The following is an 18,826-nucleotide window of genomic DNA, read 5'->3' as shown; positions in this document are numbered from 1 at the left end:
TGAATAAAAAATGAATAAAATAAATGTTTCTTGAGCACTTCGCTACCTAAATCAATGGTAAGGATAAAATTCCCCTTTTGTGTCTCCTTCATCTGAGTATAAATTTTTGGAGGATCCCAGGACTCATGAAAAGAACATGGTTCCAGGCATGAGTGGGGAGCTATTTAACTCACGGATCCTTTCTGGGGATTATCTGGGGTACAAACACATATTGAGCAATGCTGAGCTATAGGGTCACCATGGCTTGAAATGCTTTTGATTCTGCTGGGACCCAACCCAAAGAACTGTATAGTAAAGCCTTTTGGCTTTGAACTAATATAATGAATAGTTTATACTCTCTCTAAGTAGGTACAAAAGTGTTGCTTAAAAGTGTGTTTATAGAGTACCTGTGTTAAACCTTGCAGCAGTTTCCAAAAATGGTAAAATGTATCACTTCTGAATGATCTAAGCCTTATAGTAATTGGCCTATATATACATTACTACAGGTATGTTTATTTTAGAGTCAGTGGGCGCATCTACACGTGTAATTAAATCAAAGCAAGAAACGCTGGCACTTATCACTCTGGCATTTATTGTTTCCCACGCACCACATTTACAGATGTGCCCGGGAGCATAGTATGTTGAGCTGAGTTGGAGCAACCCTGGCTGGCAAGAGGCCTGGGGGTCAGCCTGCCAACCCTCAACTGCATCAGCTCAGCGTGCTGCAGAAGGGTGCTCCAGTGCAGGGCTAGCCATCAGGCAGCCCCTGCGTTGAACCACCCTTCTGCCCCACCCAGCTGCATGTGCAGTGGGTGCTGCAGAGTAAAGAAAACTCCACAGCGGGGTAGTATTTGTAGTCAGAGGTATTATCCAGCTGTGGAGTTAAATATTTTCCTGTGGCCTAATAGGATCACAGGTGTACATGTGATGTAGATGTGAGATGTTTACTGTAGAGCTAATTAGTCTGCTTTGCAGTAAGTGTCTCATGTAGATGTGCCCAGTGTTTTTAGATTCCCCCCTCACTTCCATATGCTAAAGAAGAACAGGGTCTTACATTAAGGAGAGGGTGAAGGGGCTGCAGGAGGAAAAAGTTGGGGTATAATGGAAGCACCTGATTCCTTCAGATTGATTTCCCCTGCTGTAGCAGTGGGAGGCAGACTAATTTAAACAAACCTCCAATAAGTCAATTCTGTACCTGGAAAATTATAATAAAATTAATATATTTTCTATATAGAGAATCTAATTATTGAGAGCTGTCTTATATTCAAGTAGATATGGTAATCCAGGTGGGAAGCGTGGCAAGTAAAATGGCAGACTTAACCAAGAAGGGTCCTATACATTTCAAAATGTTTTTTAAGGAGCAAATTCTCTCCAGTTTGATCCTCAAAAGCAGCCACATGGAAAGTTTGAACAAAATATAACCTACATAGAATGCTACTACTGAGGTGGAACAGGACATTAAAAATGGGCATGATGTTATTTGCCTGTGTTTTGTTCCTTTCTCCCTGTGTATGTGTTCTGTTACATCAAAGAAATAAAGTGCAAACAATCTTACTATTCCACATTAATGCTCTTAGGCCTAATTTGTCCATAGTCTGGATATTTAGTTGACTATACAACTTCAGTGATGTGGAGTATCTTCAGTACATTTTCTACATAGTGACAAACAACTGCACTTTAGAAACTTTGCCTTAAGAAACATTTTCCATTAGCATGTAACTAGGAATTATATGGTCCTAATCAACAGCACAGAAGGCACCCAATAAAACACTATAACAAAGAATGTTCTATTGCTCCCCTGCCTTGCTGGTGAAGCTGTCTTACCTCAAGCACCTTTGTTTTTTCCCCAGGTACCTCCCCTATACATTTTTAATCTCTCAGCCAGTGTCAGAATAGTTCAAAACATTTTCTTAAGGCAGTTGGATTCTCTTAAAATTCAAACCTTATTCATGCAATTCATCTGCATCCCTATTTACCAACCATCCCCTTTCCACAACAGTAGTATACTGCAGAGGTAATGGGCTCAAAGCAGAAAATGCCAGCAAAATAAAAACATAACAAAGTTCAAAATCAATGAAATTATACAGCAGCAGGAATTGAACAGAATATCTTAGTGATTCTCCTCATCACCTATTCTGGAATAATCAAGGTATAAGCACATTGCTTACACTTCCAGTCTGCATATAGTACAGAACACAGATATCCTATATTTTAAAGGCCATTAAAACATTTTGGACTTAGTCCTCTTTCCCCTGAGCTGCTTCAATGCAGGCTTCTCATAAAAAGTGTAATTGTTCTGTTGTATCACTACAGTCAGCAGTCTCCCTGCTCCATATCCATCTCCAGGCTATATTCATTTTTTTTGCAGCAGGTTACAGGCTTTTCTGTATAGTCCATACTTTCAAACACCTACAGTTTCCCACTAATCTTAGTTTACCTCACTGGAGCAATCATCAGATCCAAATCACAATAGACCTTGGCTCTAAGAAATGTGGAATAACGAGGCACCAGGGAAATACGTCAGTGCAACAGAAAAATGTAAGAAGTGGTGGGGGAAATGTAACTGTAATACCACCGATGTGACTTGAAGCAATTTCCCCAAATAACTGCTGAACACCTGAAAAAATAAAGGGATAATCATAATCTTCATTTTCACCACTCCACTGTTGTTGTTGTTTTTATCCCAAAAGGTCTAATTGCACTTTACAACATCCAGACTTGCACTACTAATGAAATGTAGCCATTTCTGGGGCAAAATGCAGCTGCTAGTTTAATAACAAGTTCACAGCACATTGCATAATAGAAGAGAGGGGAGACAGAAATATGGCCCAGGACACAGATTTAACCTTATCTTTTTGAAAAATTCCAGGAAGACTTTAATGTCGATTTCTAAGTAGCTTTAAGATCTCATGCTATGGTTTAGAGGTCTCATTGGCAAGACCCACAAATCATAAACTGCATAAAAATCTTTTTCTCTACCATAGAAGGATAGAATGAATTCCTGCTGGGATTGGAAACTAAGAGTCTAGGCAGTCACAGGATTATAAATGACAGACTTAATACCTGCTAGGGCACCAGTTTCACACAAAAAAAAATTGTCATGTTTACAATTAAATTGATATGTTATTTCTTGAACTCACCTAGTTTAGTTCTGTCTTAAAATTAGTCTTTTTTAGATGTAAATAAATATTCTGTAATGCCCCTACCTAATTCTGGTTCCAGTAGCAATATGAGGATTACAATAACTTGTCTGTGGTGAGAGAAAATACAGAGCACAACTATTAGAACCAAGTAATCTTATTATAGTTCTTTAAAAGTAAGCCACCATTAAATGATTATTTGAGAAATGTCTGATGTCCTTTAGTCTTCTGTAAAATGTAGGCTAAATCTCTCTTATTTTACACCAAGAAATATTTAGTGGAAAAATAGTTAAGGAGATGGTTGTGTCAGTTAATGTTAGCAGGTCGTCAAAAATGTTATTAACCATTTTTATATGCCTAGCTTTCTGATACTGGTACTTATACCTGTGTGGCCACAAGTTCCAGTGGGGAGACATCTTGGAGTGCTGTGTTAGAGGTGACAGGTAAGTCGCATATTGAGCTTATTTTGCACTTGGCACAATATGAAAGTGCTCACTGTCTTATAGCATTGTGAGTCAACAAAAAAAATCCCTGTGTTAAAAGGTTCTAGGATTGAGACTTCTAGGTTGCATCCAGATAAGCATGGACATTTGATTACCCAGGGACAAGTAGCGGAAGTGCACCTTGTGCATTACTTCTCCCTGGGGAACACCTCTGCCATGCACATTTTAGTGTGTGGCAGGTTACTGCAGGGGGGATAGGGGAGGCGAGTACCAGCACTGTGCTGGCCAGAGCATGGGTCCAGGTGGCCCAGCTTCACTTTTGAGCGGCGCTATCTCTTAACATACTATTTCTTAATATACTTTTCATCCTATCACTTTCTTTGGCATCACAGCAACCAAAAATATATGCCCCAAATAGTAGCACTAAATTCACATGTGTTAATTCAAGATACATGTTGAGTCACTACAATATGGATTGGTACCGTTGTGTTGACTAAATTGAATATACTTTTGTTGTATCTTTATTCTCTTTTATTTTAACAAAAATTATACAATCGGGGGGAAGAATTCAATATTTTTGTATTTCTGCCTTTCAGAGTCTGGAGGAGCAACGGTCAGTAAAAATTATGATATAAATGACCTTCCTGGACCACCATCCAAACCTCAGGTCACAGATGTTACCAAGAACAGTGTCACTTTGTCCTGGCAGCCAGGCACCCCTGGAAGCCTAGCAGCTAGTGCATATATCATTGAGGCTTTTAGGTATGTGAATTATTCCACTTCTAATCTCTTTCTTTTCTAACTTTGTTTAAACCCTAGTGTCTCCTGATATGGAGTTATATTTATGGACATTTTCAAATTCAGTGAACTCATTAAAGACTTTATCTTTGATGGCAAGAAGTTCATTTTTGAGCTTCAGGATCCTTTTTTTTTTATTAGCCACGCATTTCCAAGTAAAAAGGTTAGACAAGTGCTTGACTATTTCTTTCGGTCAGTAGTAGGTTAGCTGGGCTATGTGTTCACTCATCCGTTTTTCTTAATCCTGATCATTACTAAGCATTTCCAGGGAGAATGGTGATATTCAAGTTGGATAATGTTGTAGGAAATTGTTTAATTGGGGTTGTGCAAACCAGAAAAAAATAATTAAGATTCCCTAAGCCTTGCACATTTAATGTAAGCCTTGGTCTTCAAAAAGCAGAAACTGAACAGAATACAAATATTTTAATTTCCTGTATATTGATGCTATGGAAAATGCATTCAGAAAGCAGACATCGGGTCACTGAGAGATCAGCCCATGTACTGTAGTTCATAGGATTGCAATGCTCATTCTCATGGAGAAGTAAGTCTGATTCAGAAGGTTATTTAAGCGTAAGCCCAATTTTATCCATGTATCAATGGGCTGCTTATTTGCTTAAAGTTAGGCACATGCTTCAGCAATTTTTTAATCAAAATACATCATTTTCTTCAAAGTAATGAATATGTAAGGTGACCTAATTTTCTTTTTAATTAGTACATTTTACAATTTAGAAGTAAATCAAAATGTAGAAAATCTCAGAGAGTCCAAATGCTGACTACTCTTCCTGTATATATGCATAGGTGTCATTTCTAAACCTAGATGAAAAATAATTCTATAACTTCCAATATGCTTATTTTCTAACATTCTGATTGTTTATACGAAATAATTTAAACAAAATAGTGGCTACCTTTCCATCATTTTTCCATTTGGTTTGATTAAAGACTTTGTAATGAATAATAGAAGATGGACAGCTATGAATTCAAATTCTCTCTTTAACCTTAGCAAAGGTGCCCATTTGACCTTGAATAAACTACAGTGACATCCCATCAATGACTCTAACAAAAGCTGTATATTTATATTAAGAGCTATTTTAGCAATCACATGACATATCTACAGCTACAAAGAGTTGTATTCTCTGTATAGAGCAGTCAAATCAAAAGCTTAACTACAGGAAAAACATTCATACATTTTTCTTCTTTTACAGATGTATTTTAGAAAGGCTCTTTCGTAATTTTGAATATGGATTTTCTTTCAGCAGGACAATTTATTGGTATAATTTACTCTGTAGTATAGAAAATTATTCTTTTAACAGGTTTATTCTTTTCAGAGGTTTATGTTCAAGAGGTTCCCATTTATCATTCAAATTTACCTTTCTCTTTTTCCCACATCTGTTCCTTTTGCAGGTATTTATTTAGTGCAATATAATGTATTAGCAATGGCTTTCACTTTTACTGGTTTGAAATATTTTTGATGTCACTATTGTTTTGCTTTATACTGTGACCTACATATCCTGATGAACTAATTGAAAACAGCAGAATTGCTTCTTTCACTAAATTTAATATTTTTTCTATTACCATGAGATTAATACCCAAATCAATTTTATAATGCTCTTTCCTTTTGCTTTAATCTGTAGTCTATAACTGTGTTTTTATTGCAGCCAATCTGTGAGCAATAGCTGGCAAACAGTGGCTAATCATGTAAAGACAACACTCTACACTGTCAGAGGACTCCGTCCCAATACGATTTATTTGTTTATGGTGAGAGCTATCAACCCTCAAGGTCTGAGCGATCCCAGCCCTATGTCAGATCCTGTCCGCACACAAGGTAATGACAGCTGCTAATGATGGCATGTTCCTCACTGCTTCTTGGAGTTCTGCTGTGTTCACTTTATAACAGAAAAATAAGGAAAAACGCTGAAAAACAGTCTGTTTACGTGGTTTGTTTTGCTGGCTTTGCACCATTCTGGCCCAAGCACAACTAGCAGAGGAGAAAGGGAGTCTCCTGATTAAGGTACCAGCTCAAGCCTTTGAGATACCAAAGTTCAGTTCCTTGTTACACCACAGGCCCTTTAGATGACTAGACACAAGTCAGGGCCAGATTCTTAATAGTGGCTTAGTGCCTCACCACCATTGAAATTAATTGGAATTAGCCACCTAAGCTCTTTTGAAAGGTCTATAAATACCTATCTCCATCCCTAGGACTCTACATACCCTTAAAATCTGACCTTTATCTATGCACTCTCCATGCCACAACAAAAAAAAGTATAGTGTCACTGCCTTATGGTGGCCCTGAATTCAGACTCCAGTATCATCTTAGGCTGTTGGTCTTCAGGCTCTCCCCTCAGTGCATGCTCAAGAATACTATAAGCACTTATACCACTTCATGTCAAGGGTTTGGCATGTGTAGAAACAGAACACACGGCCAAGGTGTGACAGTGTAGATAAGCCCCTAATTTCTCTGTGCCTTTACTATTATGTAAAAGGAGCATAATAGTGCTTCTGTCCCTCAAGTACATTTGTAACAATAAGTGCATTAAAGATCACTAAACACATGGGTACCATATATGTACAAACCCATGTTTAAAACTAATGTTTATGAAAAGGGTGGTACAAATTTGCTAGAGTATTAAACTGCCTTGATATTTGAATAGGTATACATTTTAAAGTTTATAGATGCTGAGAATTATATATTAAGATGGAAAAAAGTAGGTGTATTTATTAATTGATAGATTTATATGCTCTGTACATTCATCCACTGGTGCTAAACTAAAATGGGTGGCAGAAAGGAGCCCTCATTTTTGGGATAGCTAATGCAATCAAATAAGGTCCACTTATTTATTATTTTCAGTTATCTAGAACTATGAGTATGACATATCATATCTAAATGGTTGTGCTTTTGTATCCTGCTTGTACACAGGTCTAAAGATGAGTAAGCCTCTCTGCAAAGCATAGAGGTGGCATGGCTCTGTTACCACATTGTCCAGGTTTTGCACGCCAAAGTATGAATCTCCACTTAACACAGTGGAGCACAGTAATGAACTTGTATTGTAATAAGACTTGTTCCATTGTAGAGAAAATCCAAAATAATATTTTTCTTCACAGTTCATCTAGGGCCCTATCTTCCCTTCCCTGATACATATGCACAATGGGCAAGGAGTGTGTAGGTAGCCTCTACACCCTGGCATATCCTGTGTAAATGGCCACTTAAGGTATTAGTTGCTGTCCCAGAAAAGCAGGGCCAAGTGGAAACAGTACAGAGGCTTGACTCTTAAAGCACTGTCACAAATTCTTCTTTCCAGTCCCTTTTGCAAAATGGAGATCAGTGACAGAGCTGAATGCCTCCCATTACACCAGCCCATGTTCTGGAGTCAGTACTGTGATTTAGATCTGAGCAAGAATATTCTTTTTCTGCATCTGGAGGCCAGGGTGCTGGTGTTGCTTCTTCTTCCTTTTTTGTTTGTCTGACATATTGATCAGAGATGTAATTTTAGTAGAATTAGGTTTTTTCCCCTTTAGCTCCAGCATGTGTTATAGTTTCTATTTTCCACAAGCTGTTCACCAGCCACGCACATTGCAACATGTAGAATATTTATAAACTCTTTGGTACTCTACAGTTTAGTAGAATTAAATCATAAAATCAGTTTAGAATTAGCATAATGTTTTGATTTCATTTTTAATATTGCTTGAATTAAACTCAGAATCCTGCTACATGTTCAAATTAAAGCTGGACAGAAACCAGCTATAGAGTTGTTACACATTTTAAGCACTATTTTTATAGCTGGTTGACTCTTTTTATCACTGCATACTCATTTTTATCATGTGGTGATTACTTTGCATGTGTAGCTGGTCTTAGTTTGCATGTGTGGTCTTCACAATTAACCAGTTAATTGCATAATGTATGTAACATGTAGAGGGGCCTCAGAATCGCAAAGGAAGTGGGCAAGTAATAAAATTCTTATTCAGACTAACCACTGCAAAGAAAATAAGCAACTAAAGCAGCGATATCCAATATAATTTGCAGCACTTATGCAGAATACCCTTTATAGTTTAACAATTGTCTTCATGATATTAAATAAAAATATGGTAAATAACTATCAGCAGAACATCGATGGCTTGCAAATCATTACAACAAGCAAGAGTTCCTTAAGCCATTAAAGACAGTACACTTCACTTTTCAGGATTATTAACAGTACAAACTGTATGTTCATAAACACAGTTAAAAAAACAATGTTTAAATAATGAACTGAAATATAAATGTTTACCAATTTCTAAGATTAAGTACATTATAATCTCCAAATACATGGTTCTTGCCAGCATGTTGACCACTCAAAAATGTAGATACAGATTAAAATGGAGCCATTTTAATCATGATGCTGTGATTGTCCTTCTGTCAGAGCAGATCTGCACACTCTTTTTCAGGCCACCCAACTCTGGTGTCACGTTATGCAGGGTGGCTTGGATATTGTGTTATCTGTATCTGTGATTTCCATGGTCTGATTGAACTTGTCTAGGGCCAGCATCATATTTTTTAATGACTCCCTCACATTTTTTAAACGTATGACATTAAAACATGACATTGGCCATATAGAAGTCCAGTATATATAATGTGCATGAGTATACATGTGTGCATACCAAGCTTCAGTTTCAGTGGCTCTCCTGTTTCCTATGCCATCTTTCCCTAGCACAAACTCCCTTTTGCAAACTCCTTAAAATGCCCAAGTGTCTCTTTAGTTACAAAGCAGCTAAGGAGTGCAGAAAGACAGCCTGTACTAATTATCAGCTCTCCTCCTGTGGGTAAGTTCCACTAAACCAGATGTTGTGTGCTCATATGATGTGAGCTGTGAATGCCTCTTAAGGTTTTCACGACAATGAATCTCTAGTAGATCTCTAGTAGATTACATGGCATGGGCAAGTTCAAAGATGTTGAGTCAAAGTGTTCAAAGTTAAGATCACTCTATAAACTTGCATTTAAAAGTTGGGCAGCTACCCCTTAAAAGGAAAAGCAATAGGAAGTTTAAAAAGACTCCCAAGAAGGTGGTGAAGGGAAGGAATACAAGAACATGTACTCTGCTATGAACAAGTAACTGTGAATTGCTAAGCTGAGTCCCCCATCCTGTGGTAAGGAAGTCCAGGCTATTTGGTTGTGAAGGATGTGTGGAGTGTAGTTTCTTTACATCTGCATAGTTCTGTTATGTTTTGACAGCGAAAACCAATTGGAGAGGCTACAGAAGTGACTCAAGAGGGCTACCACTCCTGTTCCTTGCTGGGGGAAACTGAAGCTTAGATTTCAGTGTGTTAAGGAAGCATTAGGATTGCACTGCTAAGCACCTTAGAGTCTGAAAATGACCAAGATCAGATTGCCCACATAATCTTATTCTCCTCCTTTGAGGCTTTAAGATAGAGGCTATATGGCATTACAGATAAAACTGAAGAACGTCATGTAATGTTTTCTTACCGACTGAAGGGACTCAGCACCTTGTATAATTTTTTATAAATTTTCTGTTCCGTGTATATCAGACAGCATGTTAAGTAAGATTATGTGAAAAGTACCTTCACACACATTGTTTCAGAAGAACTGTAGTAATATGCAATGGTGTGGTTTGGTTTTCAAAAAATTGTGGTTGTATGAGTTTGGAATGTCTGCTTTATGCCATACTTGTGAGCTGAGCAGCAGTATATTCAGCATAGCTCACATATTTTACAGAATAAAATATATTAAAATATTCTAGAAAGTATTATTTATTGACATTGTTTCTTATTATCGTCTCTCTGTAAAGCCAGATATTCTTAGTGCCATAAGCACCACAGTATAATGACCAGTGGCAAAGGAAAATTATAACTAATGTAATTTTAGAAACTTCTTTAAAGCAACCTAAAATATGTTTTCTGTGGCTCACAATGATAGGACTGGAAGAGTCAGTGTTTTGGGATCTCCCTGGGCTAGATGCAACAGTTTTCTCACTGGGTTTGGAATAGACTGCTGCTGGAGGTACTCTTAACGCCTTCAAGAGACATCTGGATGTTTATCTTGCTGGGATCCTATGATCCCTGCTGACTTCCTGCCCTTCGGGCAGGGGGCTGGACTTGATCTTCTGAGGTCCCTTCCAGTCCTAATGTCTATGAAATCTATGAAATCTTACTACTGATCCAGAATTTACTGATGTCTGTTCTACATCTCAGATAAATATAATTTTTGGGGAAAGGAAGTACATATATTAGGAGGACATATTTCTTCTCTTTCAGATTGATTTTGAAACAAATGGCAGCTCTCTGAGGCTGCTAACAGTTTGTAGCCTTTAGGAGAAGTAGGCAGAATGTACTCAGGGCTAAAGTTGCATGCACAATGCAGTAAATCATAGAGGCTCATCCACACGTTCAGAGGCATGTATTTCCAGGGGCAGAGAAAGCAGTGGCACACATTTGTGCTGTTGTGTTGTGCCCCAGGGCACTCTAGCACACCAAATTGACCCAGGTAGGGCAGGGGAGGCTGGGGCCAGCATTACCTGTAGTTGTGGGGGGCTCCTGGGGTAGCAGCGATGCCGACCTGGCTGCATGGAGCCTGGCCAGAAGCCAGAGTGTGGCTCTGGACATCCAGGCTCCATTTCTGATGGCACATGCTGCTGCTGCATATGTCACCCTGCTTTTTGTGGGGTTTTTTGTTTTTTTTTTTAATACCAAGACATCGTGCTATCAAATTTTGGCACCATGCTGCAAATTAGTAGTGCAGCACACAGTTGCACAGTCACCACATGCAGTTTGCAACACCCCAAACAGGTTTGAGCTGCCACAGACCACATGTGCGTGCTTATCTGGATGTGACCAGGGAGTTTATCTGCATTAAATTTACATAAACATATATATGTTTATATACATAGACGTGTTTATGTGTGTGTACAATGATAAACACAATATCTTAGGTACAATGTTTAATGCATAGGTTATTTTAATAGGATCTTTTATGGTTTAGTATATGGCATCTCTCCATTTAAAATAAATACGTGTATATTCTATATACTGTAAACATACCTAATCCACATGTAATGTATATATTTTTGCCCAAAGGTTATATAATCATAGCACATTGTTAGTTCTATAGTACACATAGATAATATCATCTAAGATTTAATCATGGGTACCTATGGGAATTATTTTATATTAAGTATAAAAGTGGTTTGTGCATAGCAGTATAAATTACCATTCAATAAACAAGTGTGAGTTGCTCTCTTACAGCTTTATCTTGTTATCTCTCTTCTGTCTTTCACTCCCTTTGAATAGGCATAATTTGCTAGGTACACCACTTTTGTACTGTTGCTAACTTCTCCATATTTGGATTATGCTCCCTTTGGGAAGGCCACACAGCCATCCCATGCATTTCAAAGTCAGTAGAGAGCCTGTGTGAATATTGCTGCTTTGGTGAATCAAAGCCCATAATATTGCTTGAAATGTGAAGCTAAAATCTGGATTATCCAAACCAGATAGTTGTCAAAATTCCTAAGGACTGAAGCTTTTGAAGCAAGCTTTGAACTTTTTTTTCTTTAAGAGCATTATCATCTGTGTGCATAATACACGTTTCCTATTTAGAGAACAAAGGGGTGCATACTATCCTTCCATAGATAAACCCATCAGAAGGTAAGCTGTGTCCCATTGTTTGAGTCTTTTCTTTATAAAGAGAGGACTTTGAGCCAGCCCAAGAGATGGGGGCATGGATGGGTGTGGTATGTAAAATAAGTAGATTTTAATGGATTGTCTGGGAAATGTGAGCAAAAGTCACGTGTGCTCAGGAACAGTTATGTGCTTTGTAGCAGGCTCCAAGACCTCTTCCTGATATGTGACATGTGACCTTTTCCTGATATGTGGCTTTTATGAAGTCACAAAATCTGAACCTCATGTCTGGGCCCCAGATCCTTCCCTTCAAGAGGTATTACTGATGGTTTCCATTAGCAGTAAATGCAGAGTTTCTAGTTTGCAGGTGGAACTTTTGCCACATTTATTGGTTCCCCCTCTAACTCTTGGTCTGGAATGGCACCTCCAGATGACTACAGCCTTAGTGCCAAAGGTCCCAGGGGAGGCGCCTCAGTTTTTCCCCAGGACAGATTAGAAGTGTTTGCTGTGGAGGTATAGCTACTCCTTCCACAGGCCCAGAAAAGGAAGGTGTACTATGTAATAGAGGAGAGCATATCCTCAAAGAGTTGGGGATGTGAAATTTCAAAAACATTCAGCTGCAGTAATGTTTCTCCCAGTGCTGCATACTACAGGAGAATTTTATATCCTGCTTGATATAAAGAGAGACAGCTATCTTTCTCTGCACATCCATTCCTTAATAGACTACACTGTTCAGTCAGAGACTTCTTTCCCTATCATCAGGGATCTATGCAGGGGGGATGCAGCAAAGACTAGGTGAGCTGGGAGGAAATGTGAGTAGGATGGGACATGAGTGGAAAGACCTGAGGCAAAGCCAGAGGAATTCACATTTTACTGCAGACCCTCTCCAGCAAAGGTAATAGAGCTTCAGTCTGCATAGCCCTGCTGAGGGCTGTTGTGGTCAGGGAGCCAGGCCAAAAGCAATTTAAAATAAATGGAGTCTCCACACACCGATTCCCTTGGCCTTCCACTGAGCCCCTAGAATCCATCAGGCTTAATATAATGAGGGGAATTTCCCCCCCTACTTTGAAGGAATGGTTTGGCAGAATCCTCAAACAAAATTCTTGGGAAACTTTTCTTCCTTGGCTCTTTATAAGTTAGGAAAGAATTTGGCCTTGTAATTATATCTCATTTTCATATTAGCGCTGCAAGGAAATGTTTCATATTGCATGTAGAACAGTGCTATCCAACTGGTGGCCCAGAGGATCAATCCACAAGAGTTACCATGTGGGAGGGGATGGAGTGCCTGAGCTGCACATGCAGGAAAGGCAAAGAAGGGAGCCAGGCTCCCTCCACTGCAGGTGGATGGTGCATGCTCCCAGGAGAGGGAAGGGGTGTTGTATCCACCACAGGTGGTAGGGTTAGATGGAGCCAAGCTGATGTGCTGCGGGGAGCGGAGGGGAGTGAACTGCTTGGTTAGTGCACATGGCTTGCAGGGGCAGAGCTGGGCTGCCCAGCTTCCCTCCTTTTCCAAGCTGTGGACGTTGTGTGTGCAGCACCCTACCCTTGGCTACATGAGTTGTGTGGTGGGATCCAGGATCCATCTGCCTATACTGCAGGGGTGCGGGTGGGCTGCCTGCATGGCATGCACAGCTGGGAGGGTGAGGATCTAAGAGGCTCACACTCTGGATGCAGTGTGAAATGGTTGGGTGCCTCATGTAGTACACATGCAGCCAGGAGAGGTGAAGATCAGGTTTGCCTGCATTATGCGAGCAATAATGGAAGGGGTTGCACTGAGCAGCCCATGTGGTGGAGGAAGGGAGCCAGGGGGGCACCTGTCAGCATGCCGTGAAGCCTCTGGGTCTATGGTCTATGTCATGTGCAGCCCCTGGATGCCCAGAGGTTGGACAGCCCCAATGTAGGGAAGTAAACTTAAAAAACAATTTGCATAGGAAAATGCTGTTATAGTATGACTTGCTGATTTTTTTTGACCCTCTTACTCTCAAGATGTCAGGCTGAAGAGGAGTGGAAATACTAATGCAAATTTGGAAAAGAATAATGAGTAAATTACATGCTCTTGGTGAAAATAAGAGCATATTGTTGCTTATGTTTTAAAAACTAACTGGGCTCAGGGACTCCTGCAGGCACATTAGAGCATCAAGGCTATTATTATCTGAATATTTTAAAGCATGTGAATATAGCATCTTGCCAGTCACGTCTTAGCTGCTAGAAAATGTTTGCATCTAGTCCAAGTAGCCACTAAAACTTTTTATTATTTCCCAATTTGTAAAAAGTGTTGTAGATGTTCCCAGCAGAATGTTTACATAGTATTCTTCAGACTATTTCATCCTTATCTACTGTATTGTTCTGAAATCCATATCACAAAAGGTATTTAAACCGTGTCATTAAACTCTTCAGTCATCCTAATTAATGATATACGTGAAGTCTTATTAAAATAATGCTTTTGTGCATGTTCTTTACCTTGCAGATATCAGCCCACCAGCGCAAGGAGTGGATCATAGGCAGGTTCAGAAAGAGCTGGGAGATGTCATTGTCCGACTACATAATCCTGTTGTGCTGACACCCACTACAGTGCAAGTCACCTGGACAGTAAGGCTTTTATAATAACTTCCTTACTGACAGCTTTAATCTTGTTTACTTGTCCCTGTAATTCTTTTTCTCCCCTGAAAAACTCTAGTCCTGACCTTAGTCCATGTGGCCAGATAAGTTAACAGTGTGCAGACAATGAAAAATGCGCTAATGGTATATACACTCTCTCTCGTTCTCTCTCTCTGTCTCTCTCAAACTCATTCAGGCTCAGAAGCTTCAGTGTGTACCAGAAAGCAAGGTAACTGACTGATAAAGAAGATGCTTTAGCAGTATATGTCCCATATAGTACAAAACAAGATCGATCCATACACTACTCTTAAGGAGTGAGCTCAATATAATAATCAAAGTTAAGATAAGAATTAAAGATAAATGATGTGTTATTCATCACTCACCACTTCAGTCCTTGGAGAGCTTCTACAATATCTCATTACCTGATGACCCTTACACAATCTTCCTAGAGGGTAGATGTGGAAAGGACAGGGGTTCATTTTGATGAAGCATGGTTAGTTATGTAGTGGTATTTGGTTTTATAGCATGAGCCTTGGCTTTGTTCAGTGGACATCCCTATATCAAACAAAACCCCATCTTTTTGGCATTGTCTGCTGCATTTTTATTTGAGCAGTCAAATTATTGGGCTTGTGCTCCTGAGAACTAAGTTTATAGTATGTGGCTTTCAAAATGCTACATACAGTATTGTTTCCTGGAGCGTCAGTGAAAGGATTTGTAACCATAGAAGCAAAGAGTTCTTAGGGCACTACACACCACAAATGAGTGCTTTATTCTTCAGGCGTTCCCTTCCCTGTGGAGGGACAAACCAGAGATGGAGATGAAACTAAGTAGCATAGTAGCGCACAGTATTTGAATTATCATTCTATATTGAATGAATTATGCTGTTGGGATATACACAGTACAGAGTAGAACATTTTTAATACATGTATTGTCATTAAAGCATGAGGAATATATATGTAGGGGACTGTAATACAGAAGAGGAAGTAAAAAAGTAAGGCTTCAGATTTTCCAGAAGCAGCACAAATGGCTCCTGTCACTTCCCTGTTAAGACAGATTACAGTATAGGCATAAGGGGGGTGAAGGGTAGGGACAGGCTTGGAATAAAATGGGAATCCAGTGCCCCTGGAAGATCTAATAAATTATTAATTCCTCTGTAACAAGCCCTGCTACTCTGGATTGGCATACAGGAATACATATAACTACACACAAAGCTCCTGATACTTATCTGCATAAGTTTCACAGAACCAGAAATTACAACTGGTATTACAACCAGAACCAGATAGCACACCTTCCATACTGTCACTAGTTCTATGAGCTTCCAGTACGGGTGGAGTCTGGTCATGGTTTTCAGCTCTGTCTATAAGGTATACTGCCAGATTCAGACTTCTTATAGCCCTTGTTTGGTATTTAAGGCCATGTATAGACAAAATGAGAGGCGTGTGTGCACAACACTTTAAAGCAGGCTAAATGCTTTTGCACCACTTTAGTGTTGTTGGTGTTTGCACATGCTGGCGGCGTATTGTGCATTAATTCCATCTGCTGTAGGAAATTTGGCAGTGTAATGCACCTAAAATGACTTGGGATGCAGCAAACTAAAACTCCTTTGAGGAGTTTTAGTTTCCTGCCCCTACAGCCTCAGAGTGAATCACCAGGCTCCGTGAAGCTCCACAGCTCTGCAGGAAACCCTGCAGGGAGCCTGACAGCAGGCTGGGAAAGCAACTCCACCCAAGAAAAGCGGTGAGCCTGATCTTTGTTTTTGTCCCTCCTGGAGCCTGCCTGCCTGCCTGAGCTGTGCAGAGGCCTGGTGCTTCCCTCTGTGGCTACGGTGCCCTCCTGGGACCGCCCCAGCTGGGTACCTGTGGGCAGATGCTGCATGGGGGGGGTGTCACAGGTGCTGTGGAGGAAGCACGAGCACCCCCCACCCCACCTGCAGTCCAGGGACCACTCCACCCACTAACAGCTTGACCTCCCCTTCCCACTGGAGCAGCATGTTAGTCAGTGGGGTGTGTGCAGGACACAGGGGTTTAATCAGCTCTAAATTGAAGTGATGTTTTCAAAAAACCATTGCTTCAATTTAGATGCCCTGTTTCATCTACATACAACCTAAGACTCCATAAATCAGCCACCCTAGACTAGCAGTTAAGAGCACTAGTGATCTTTCAGACCACTAGAGATCTTTAAAAAATTACAAATGAATCAAGGTACATGCTTCTTTATTCCGATCTCATCATCACCATGAGTCTGAGGTCTTTATCCTTCAGGAGGGGAGGGCTTTCTCCTGCCTTCTTTCTCTCCAGCTGGTTTTCAATGTGGCAATAAGTCACCCAGTTTTAAACTCAGTCTCTAGCTTCTTATGTGGTTTCTAGCTGAAGAACTCCAGTCCTTTTCCCAGCCAATCTGTCCACCTTTCAATATGGCTGCGTAAAGTGTTCCGCTATTCAGTGACTGTATCTCTGTGAAGATCCTTCAAGGAGTAGACAAGCTCTTCTCCATGGCAGGGCAAAGTGGTTGTCTGGAATGCATTTCCAGAGGCATTCCCGAACAGACTTAAAGATGTGTTCAGTACGTATTCAAAATGGAGGTTCTAATGCAAATGGGGTTCACAGCTGGATCCAGATATAACCCAGTGAGTGTGTCTACGTGTCCATTAACGTACTTTAGTTAATGCACATTAAATCTAGTACCTCCACTGTGAGGTAGTAGGAAAATGTGCATTAGCCTGTCTTAATGCTCCTTAACTAAAGAGCATGGGGTGTCTACACTTGTGCTCCGGGGTGGAGGGTGGGTAGAGGGTTCTTTAATTAGAGCCTTCTAATTAAAGTGCCAGCAGCATCACATGTATTCAGTCAGCATCCTGTGCTTCAAAATGGTGGCAGGGGCACTGTAAATGAAACTCGTTTGACAAGTTTTTAGTGACACTTAATGCACATTAGCCTATTTTAATGCACATTAACTAAATAGCATGTTTCTAGTGACACTTTAATGCACATTAAAATAGGCTAATGCACATTAAAGTGCATGTGCAGACATGCCCAGGATGTCCTGCAAGGGTAGAATAAAAATTATATGAATGACCACTCCTCTGAGTGGACTTGTGAAGAACACGACATTATATATTTTTGTAAGGAAAATATAAATTTGTATCATTGCTGATACCAACTGCAAGTTCCCTTGAGGTGAAAAGAAGTGACCTGACAAGCACACTGCAACCACTAGTGCTATGCCAGCATTGCCTGAGGGAAGAGAGAAACCAAAACAAAAGGGAGCTGTTAATTAGAATGTTTCCAGCAACCAGGACAAATCCAATTAATTAACCCCAGTCTGCAGGATAGCAACCATGCTATCCAGAAAATAAAGCCAACATTATTAGTATAACAAAAATAGCTCAGCTAGTATCCAAAAGAACAACATCCCAAAAGAGACTCTTCCTCTTTGCCTTTTGCTGTATGAAATGGCCTGCCACATAAGAAGCTCCCTATCTAGCATTCTGACTCCTGGCAGACTGGCATTCATCATGGATGTTCTTTGCATTTTGTTGATTTATTTGGATATATTTTTTATGGATATATTTTCACAATGTATCCATTGTTCTAAATCAGAGCTCAAAATTCTAGAAACTGTTCCTCAGCGCTCAGCTCTACTTAGCATACTGCATGAACACATAGGCATGCTTTCCTTTTGTATCTCCATCCAAAAAAATATACTTTTAAAAGAAAGTTGAGTGTGCAAAAGCAAGTACTCAGAAAGGAGGAATGCCAGAAATAAGCTCTCCTGTATACTATTAGTTGGCTTCCTCTTGTGGCTATGCATTATATGACAAAGTCTGTAATTACCTGTTCACATATTTTTTTCCCCACAGAACTGCCTCATTGAGTGGGTATTTATTCATTTTTTTTCAGCGTGTAGCCCCAGGTCTTACTTAACTGATATCACAGAAGACTGAATACAAGATTTTTGTCTCATAGGTTTTTCTGTGGTGCTCTTACCATAATATTTGAGAAACACCTGAGTACCAATTAATATGTCTTCACAGCACCTCCATGATATTTGATGGTATTGCCAGCCCCATTTTGCCCATAGAGACAGAAGCAGAGAAATAGGACTAAAAGCTTCAGTGCCCAGTGTAACACCTAGAACCCATTCCATTCTCCCCTCTAGAAAATTTGGCATTTTGCACTGAACATATTCAAAGCACACCTCTGGCTGACCTCAGCTGCAGTTCAGGAGTTTTAGTTCCACCTCTCTCATATTGGGTGCATTATGAGGAAC

At 39.9% G+C, this 18,826-nt stretch overlaps 1 protein-coding gene across 17 annotated transcripts in view; it reads left to right on the top strand.

Moving 5' to 3' along the window:
* ROBO2 (roundabout guidance receptor 2) overlaps positions 1-18,826 on the top strand; it is a 663,916-nt gene that overhangs the window by 535,931 nt on the left and 109,159 nt on the right. For all 17 annotated transcript variants that reach the window (XM_090059886.1, XM_090059876.1, XM_090059819.1 and 14 more), the window contains 4 exons: positions 3,481-3,562; positions 4,159-4,324; positions 6,016-6,182; positions 14,427-14,548. In XM_090059886.1, the coding sequence (XP_089916012.1) occupies positions 3,481-3,562; positions 4,159-4,324; positions 6,016-6,182; positions 14,427-14,548 (537 nt within the window). The remainder of the gene's footprint in view (positions 1-3,480; positions 3,563-4,158; positions 4,325-6,015; positions 6,183-14,426; positions 14,549-18,826) is intronic.

This window comes from Crocodylus siamensis, chromosome 1 (genome assembly GCF_052110815.1).
Source record: "Crocodylus siamensis isolate JL-2025a chromosome 1, ASM5211081v1, whole genome shotgun sequence".
Classification (NCBI taxonomy): domain Eukaryota; kingdom Metazoa; phylum Chordata; order Crocodylia; family Crocodylidae; genus Crocodylus; species Crocodylus siamensis.
Note: the sequence above shows the minus strand (reverse complement) of the source record. Positions and strands in the feature narration are given on the sequence as shown.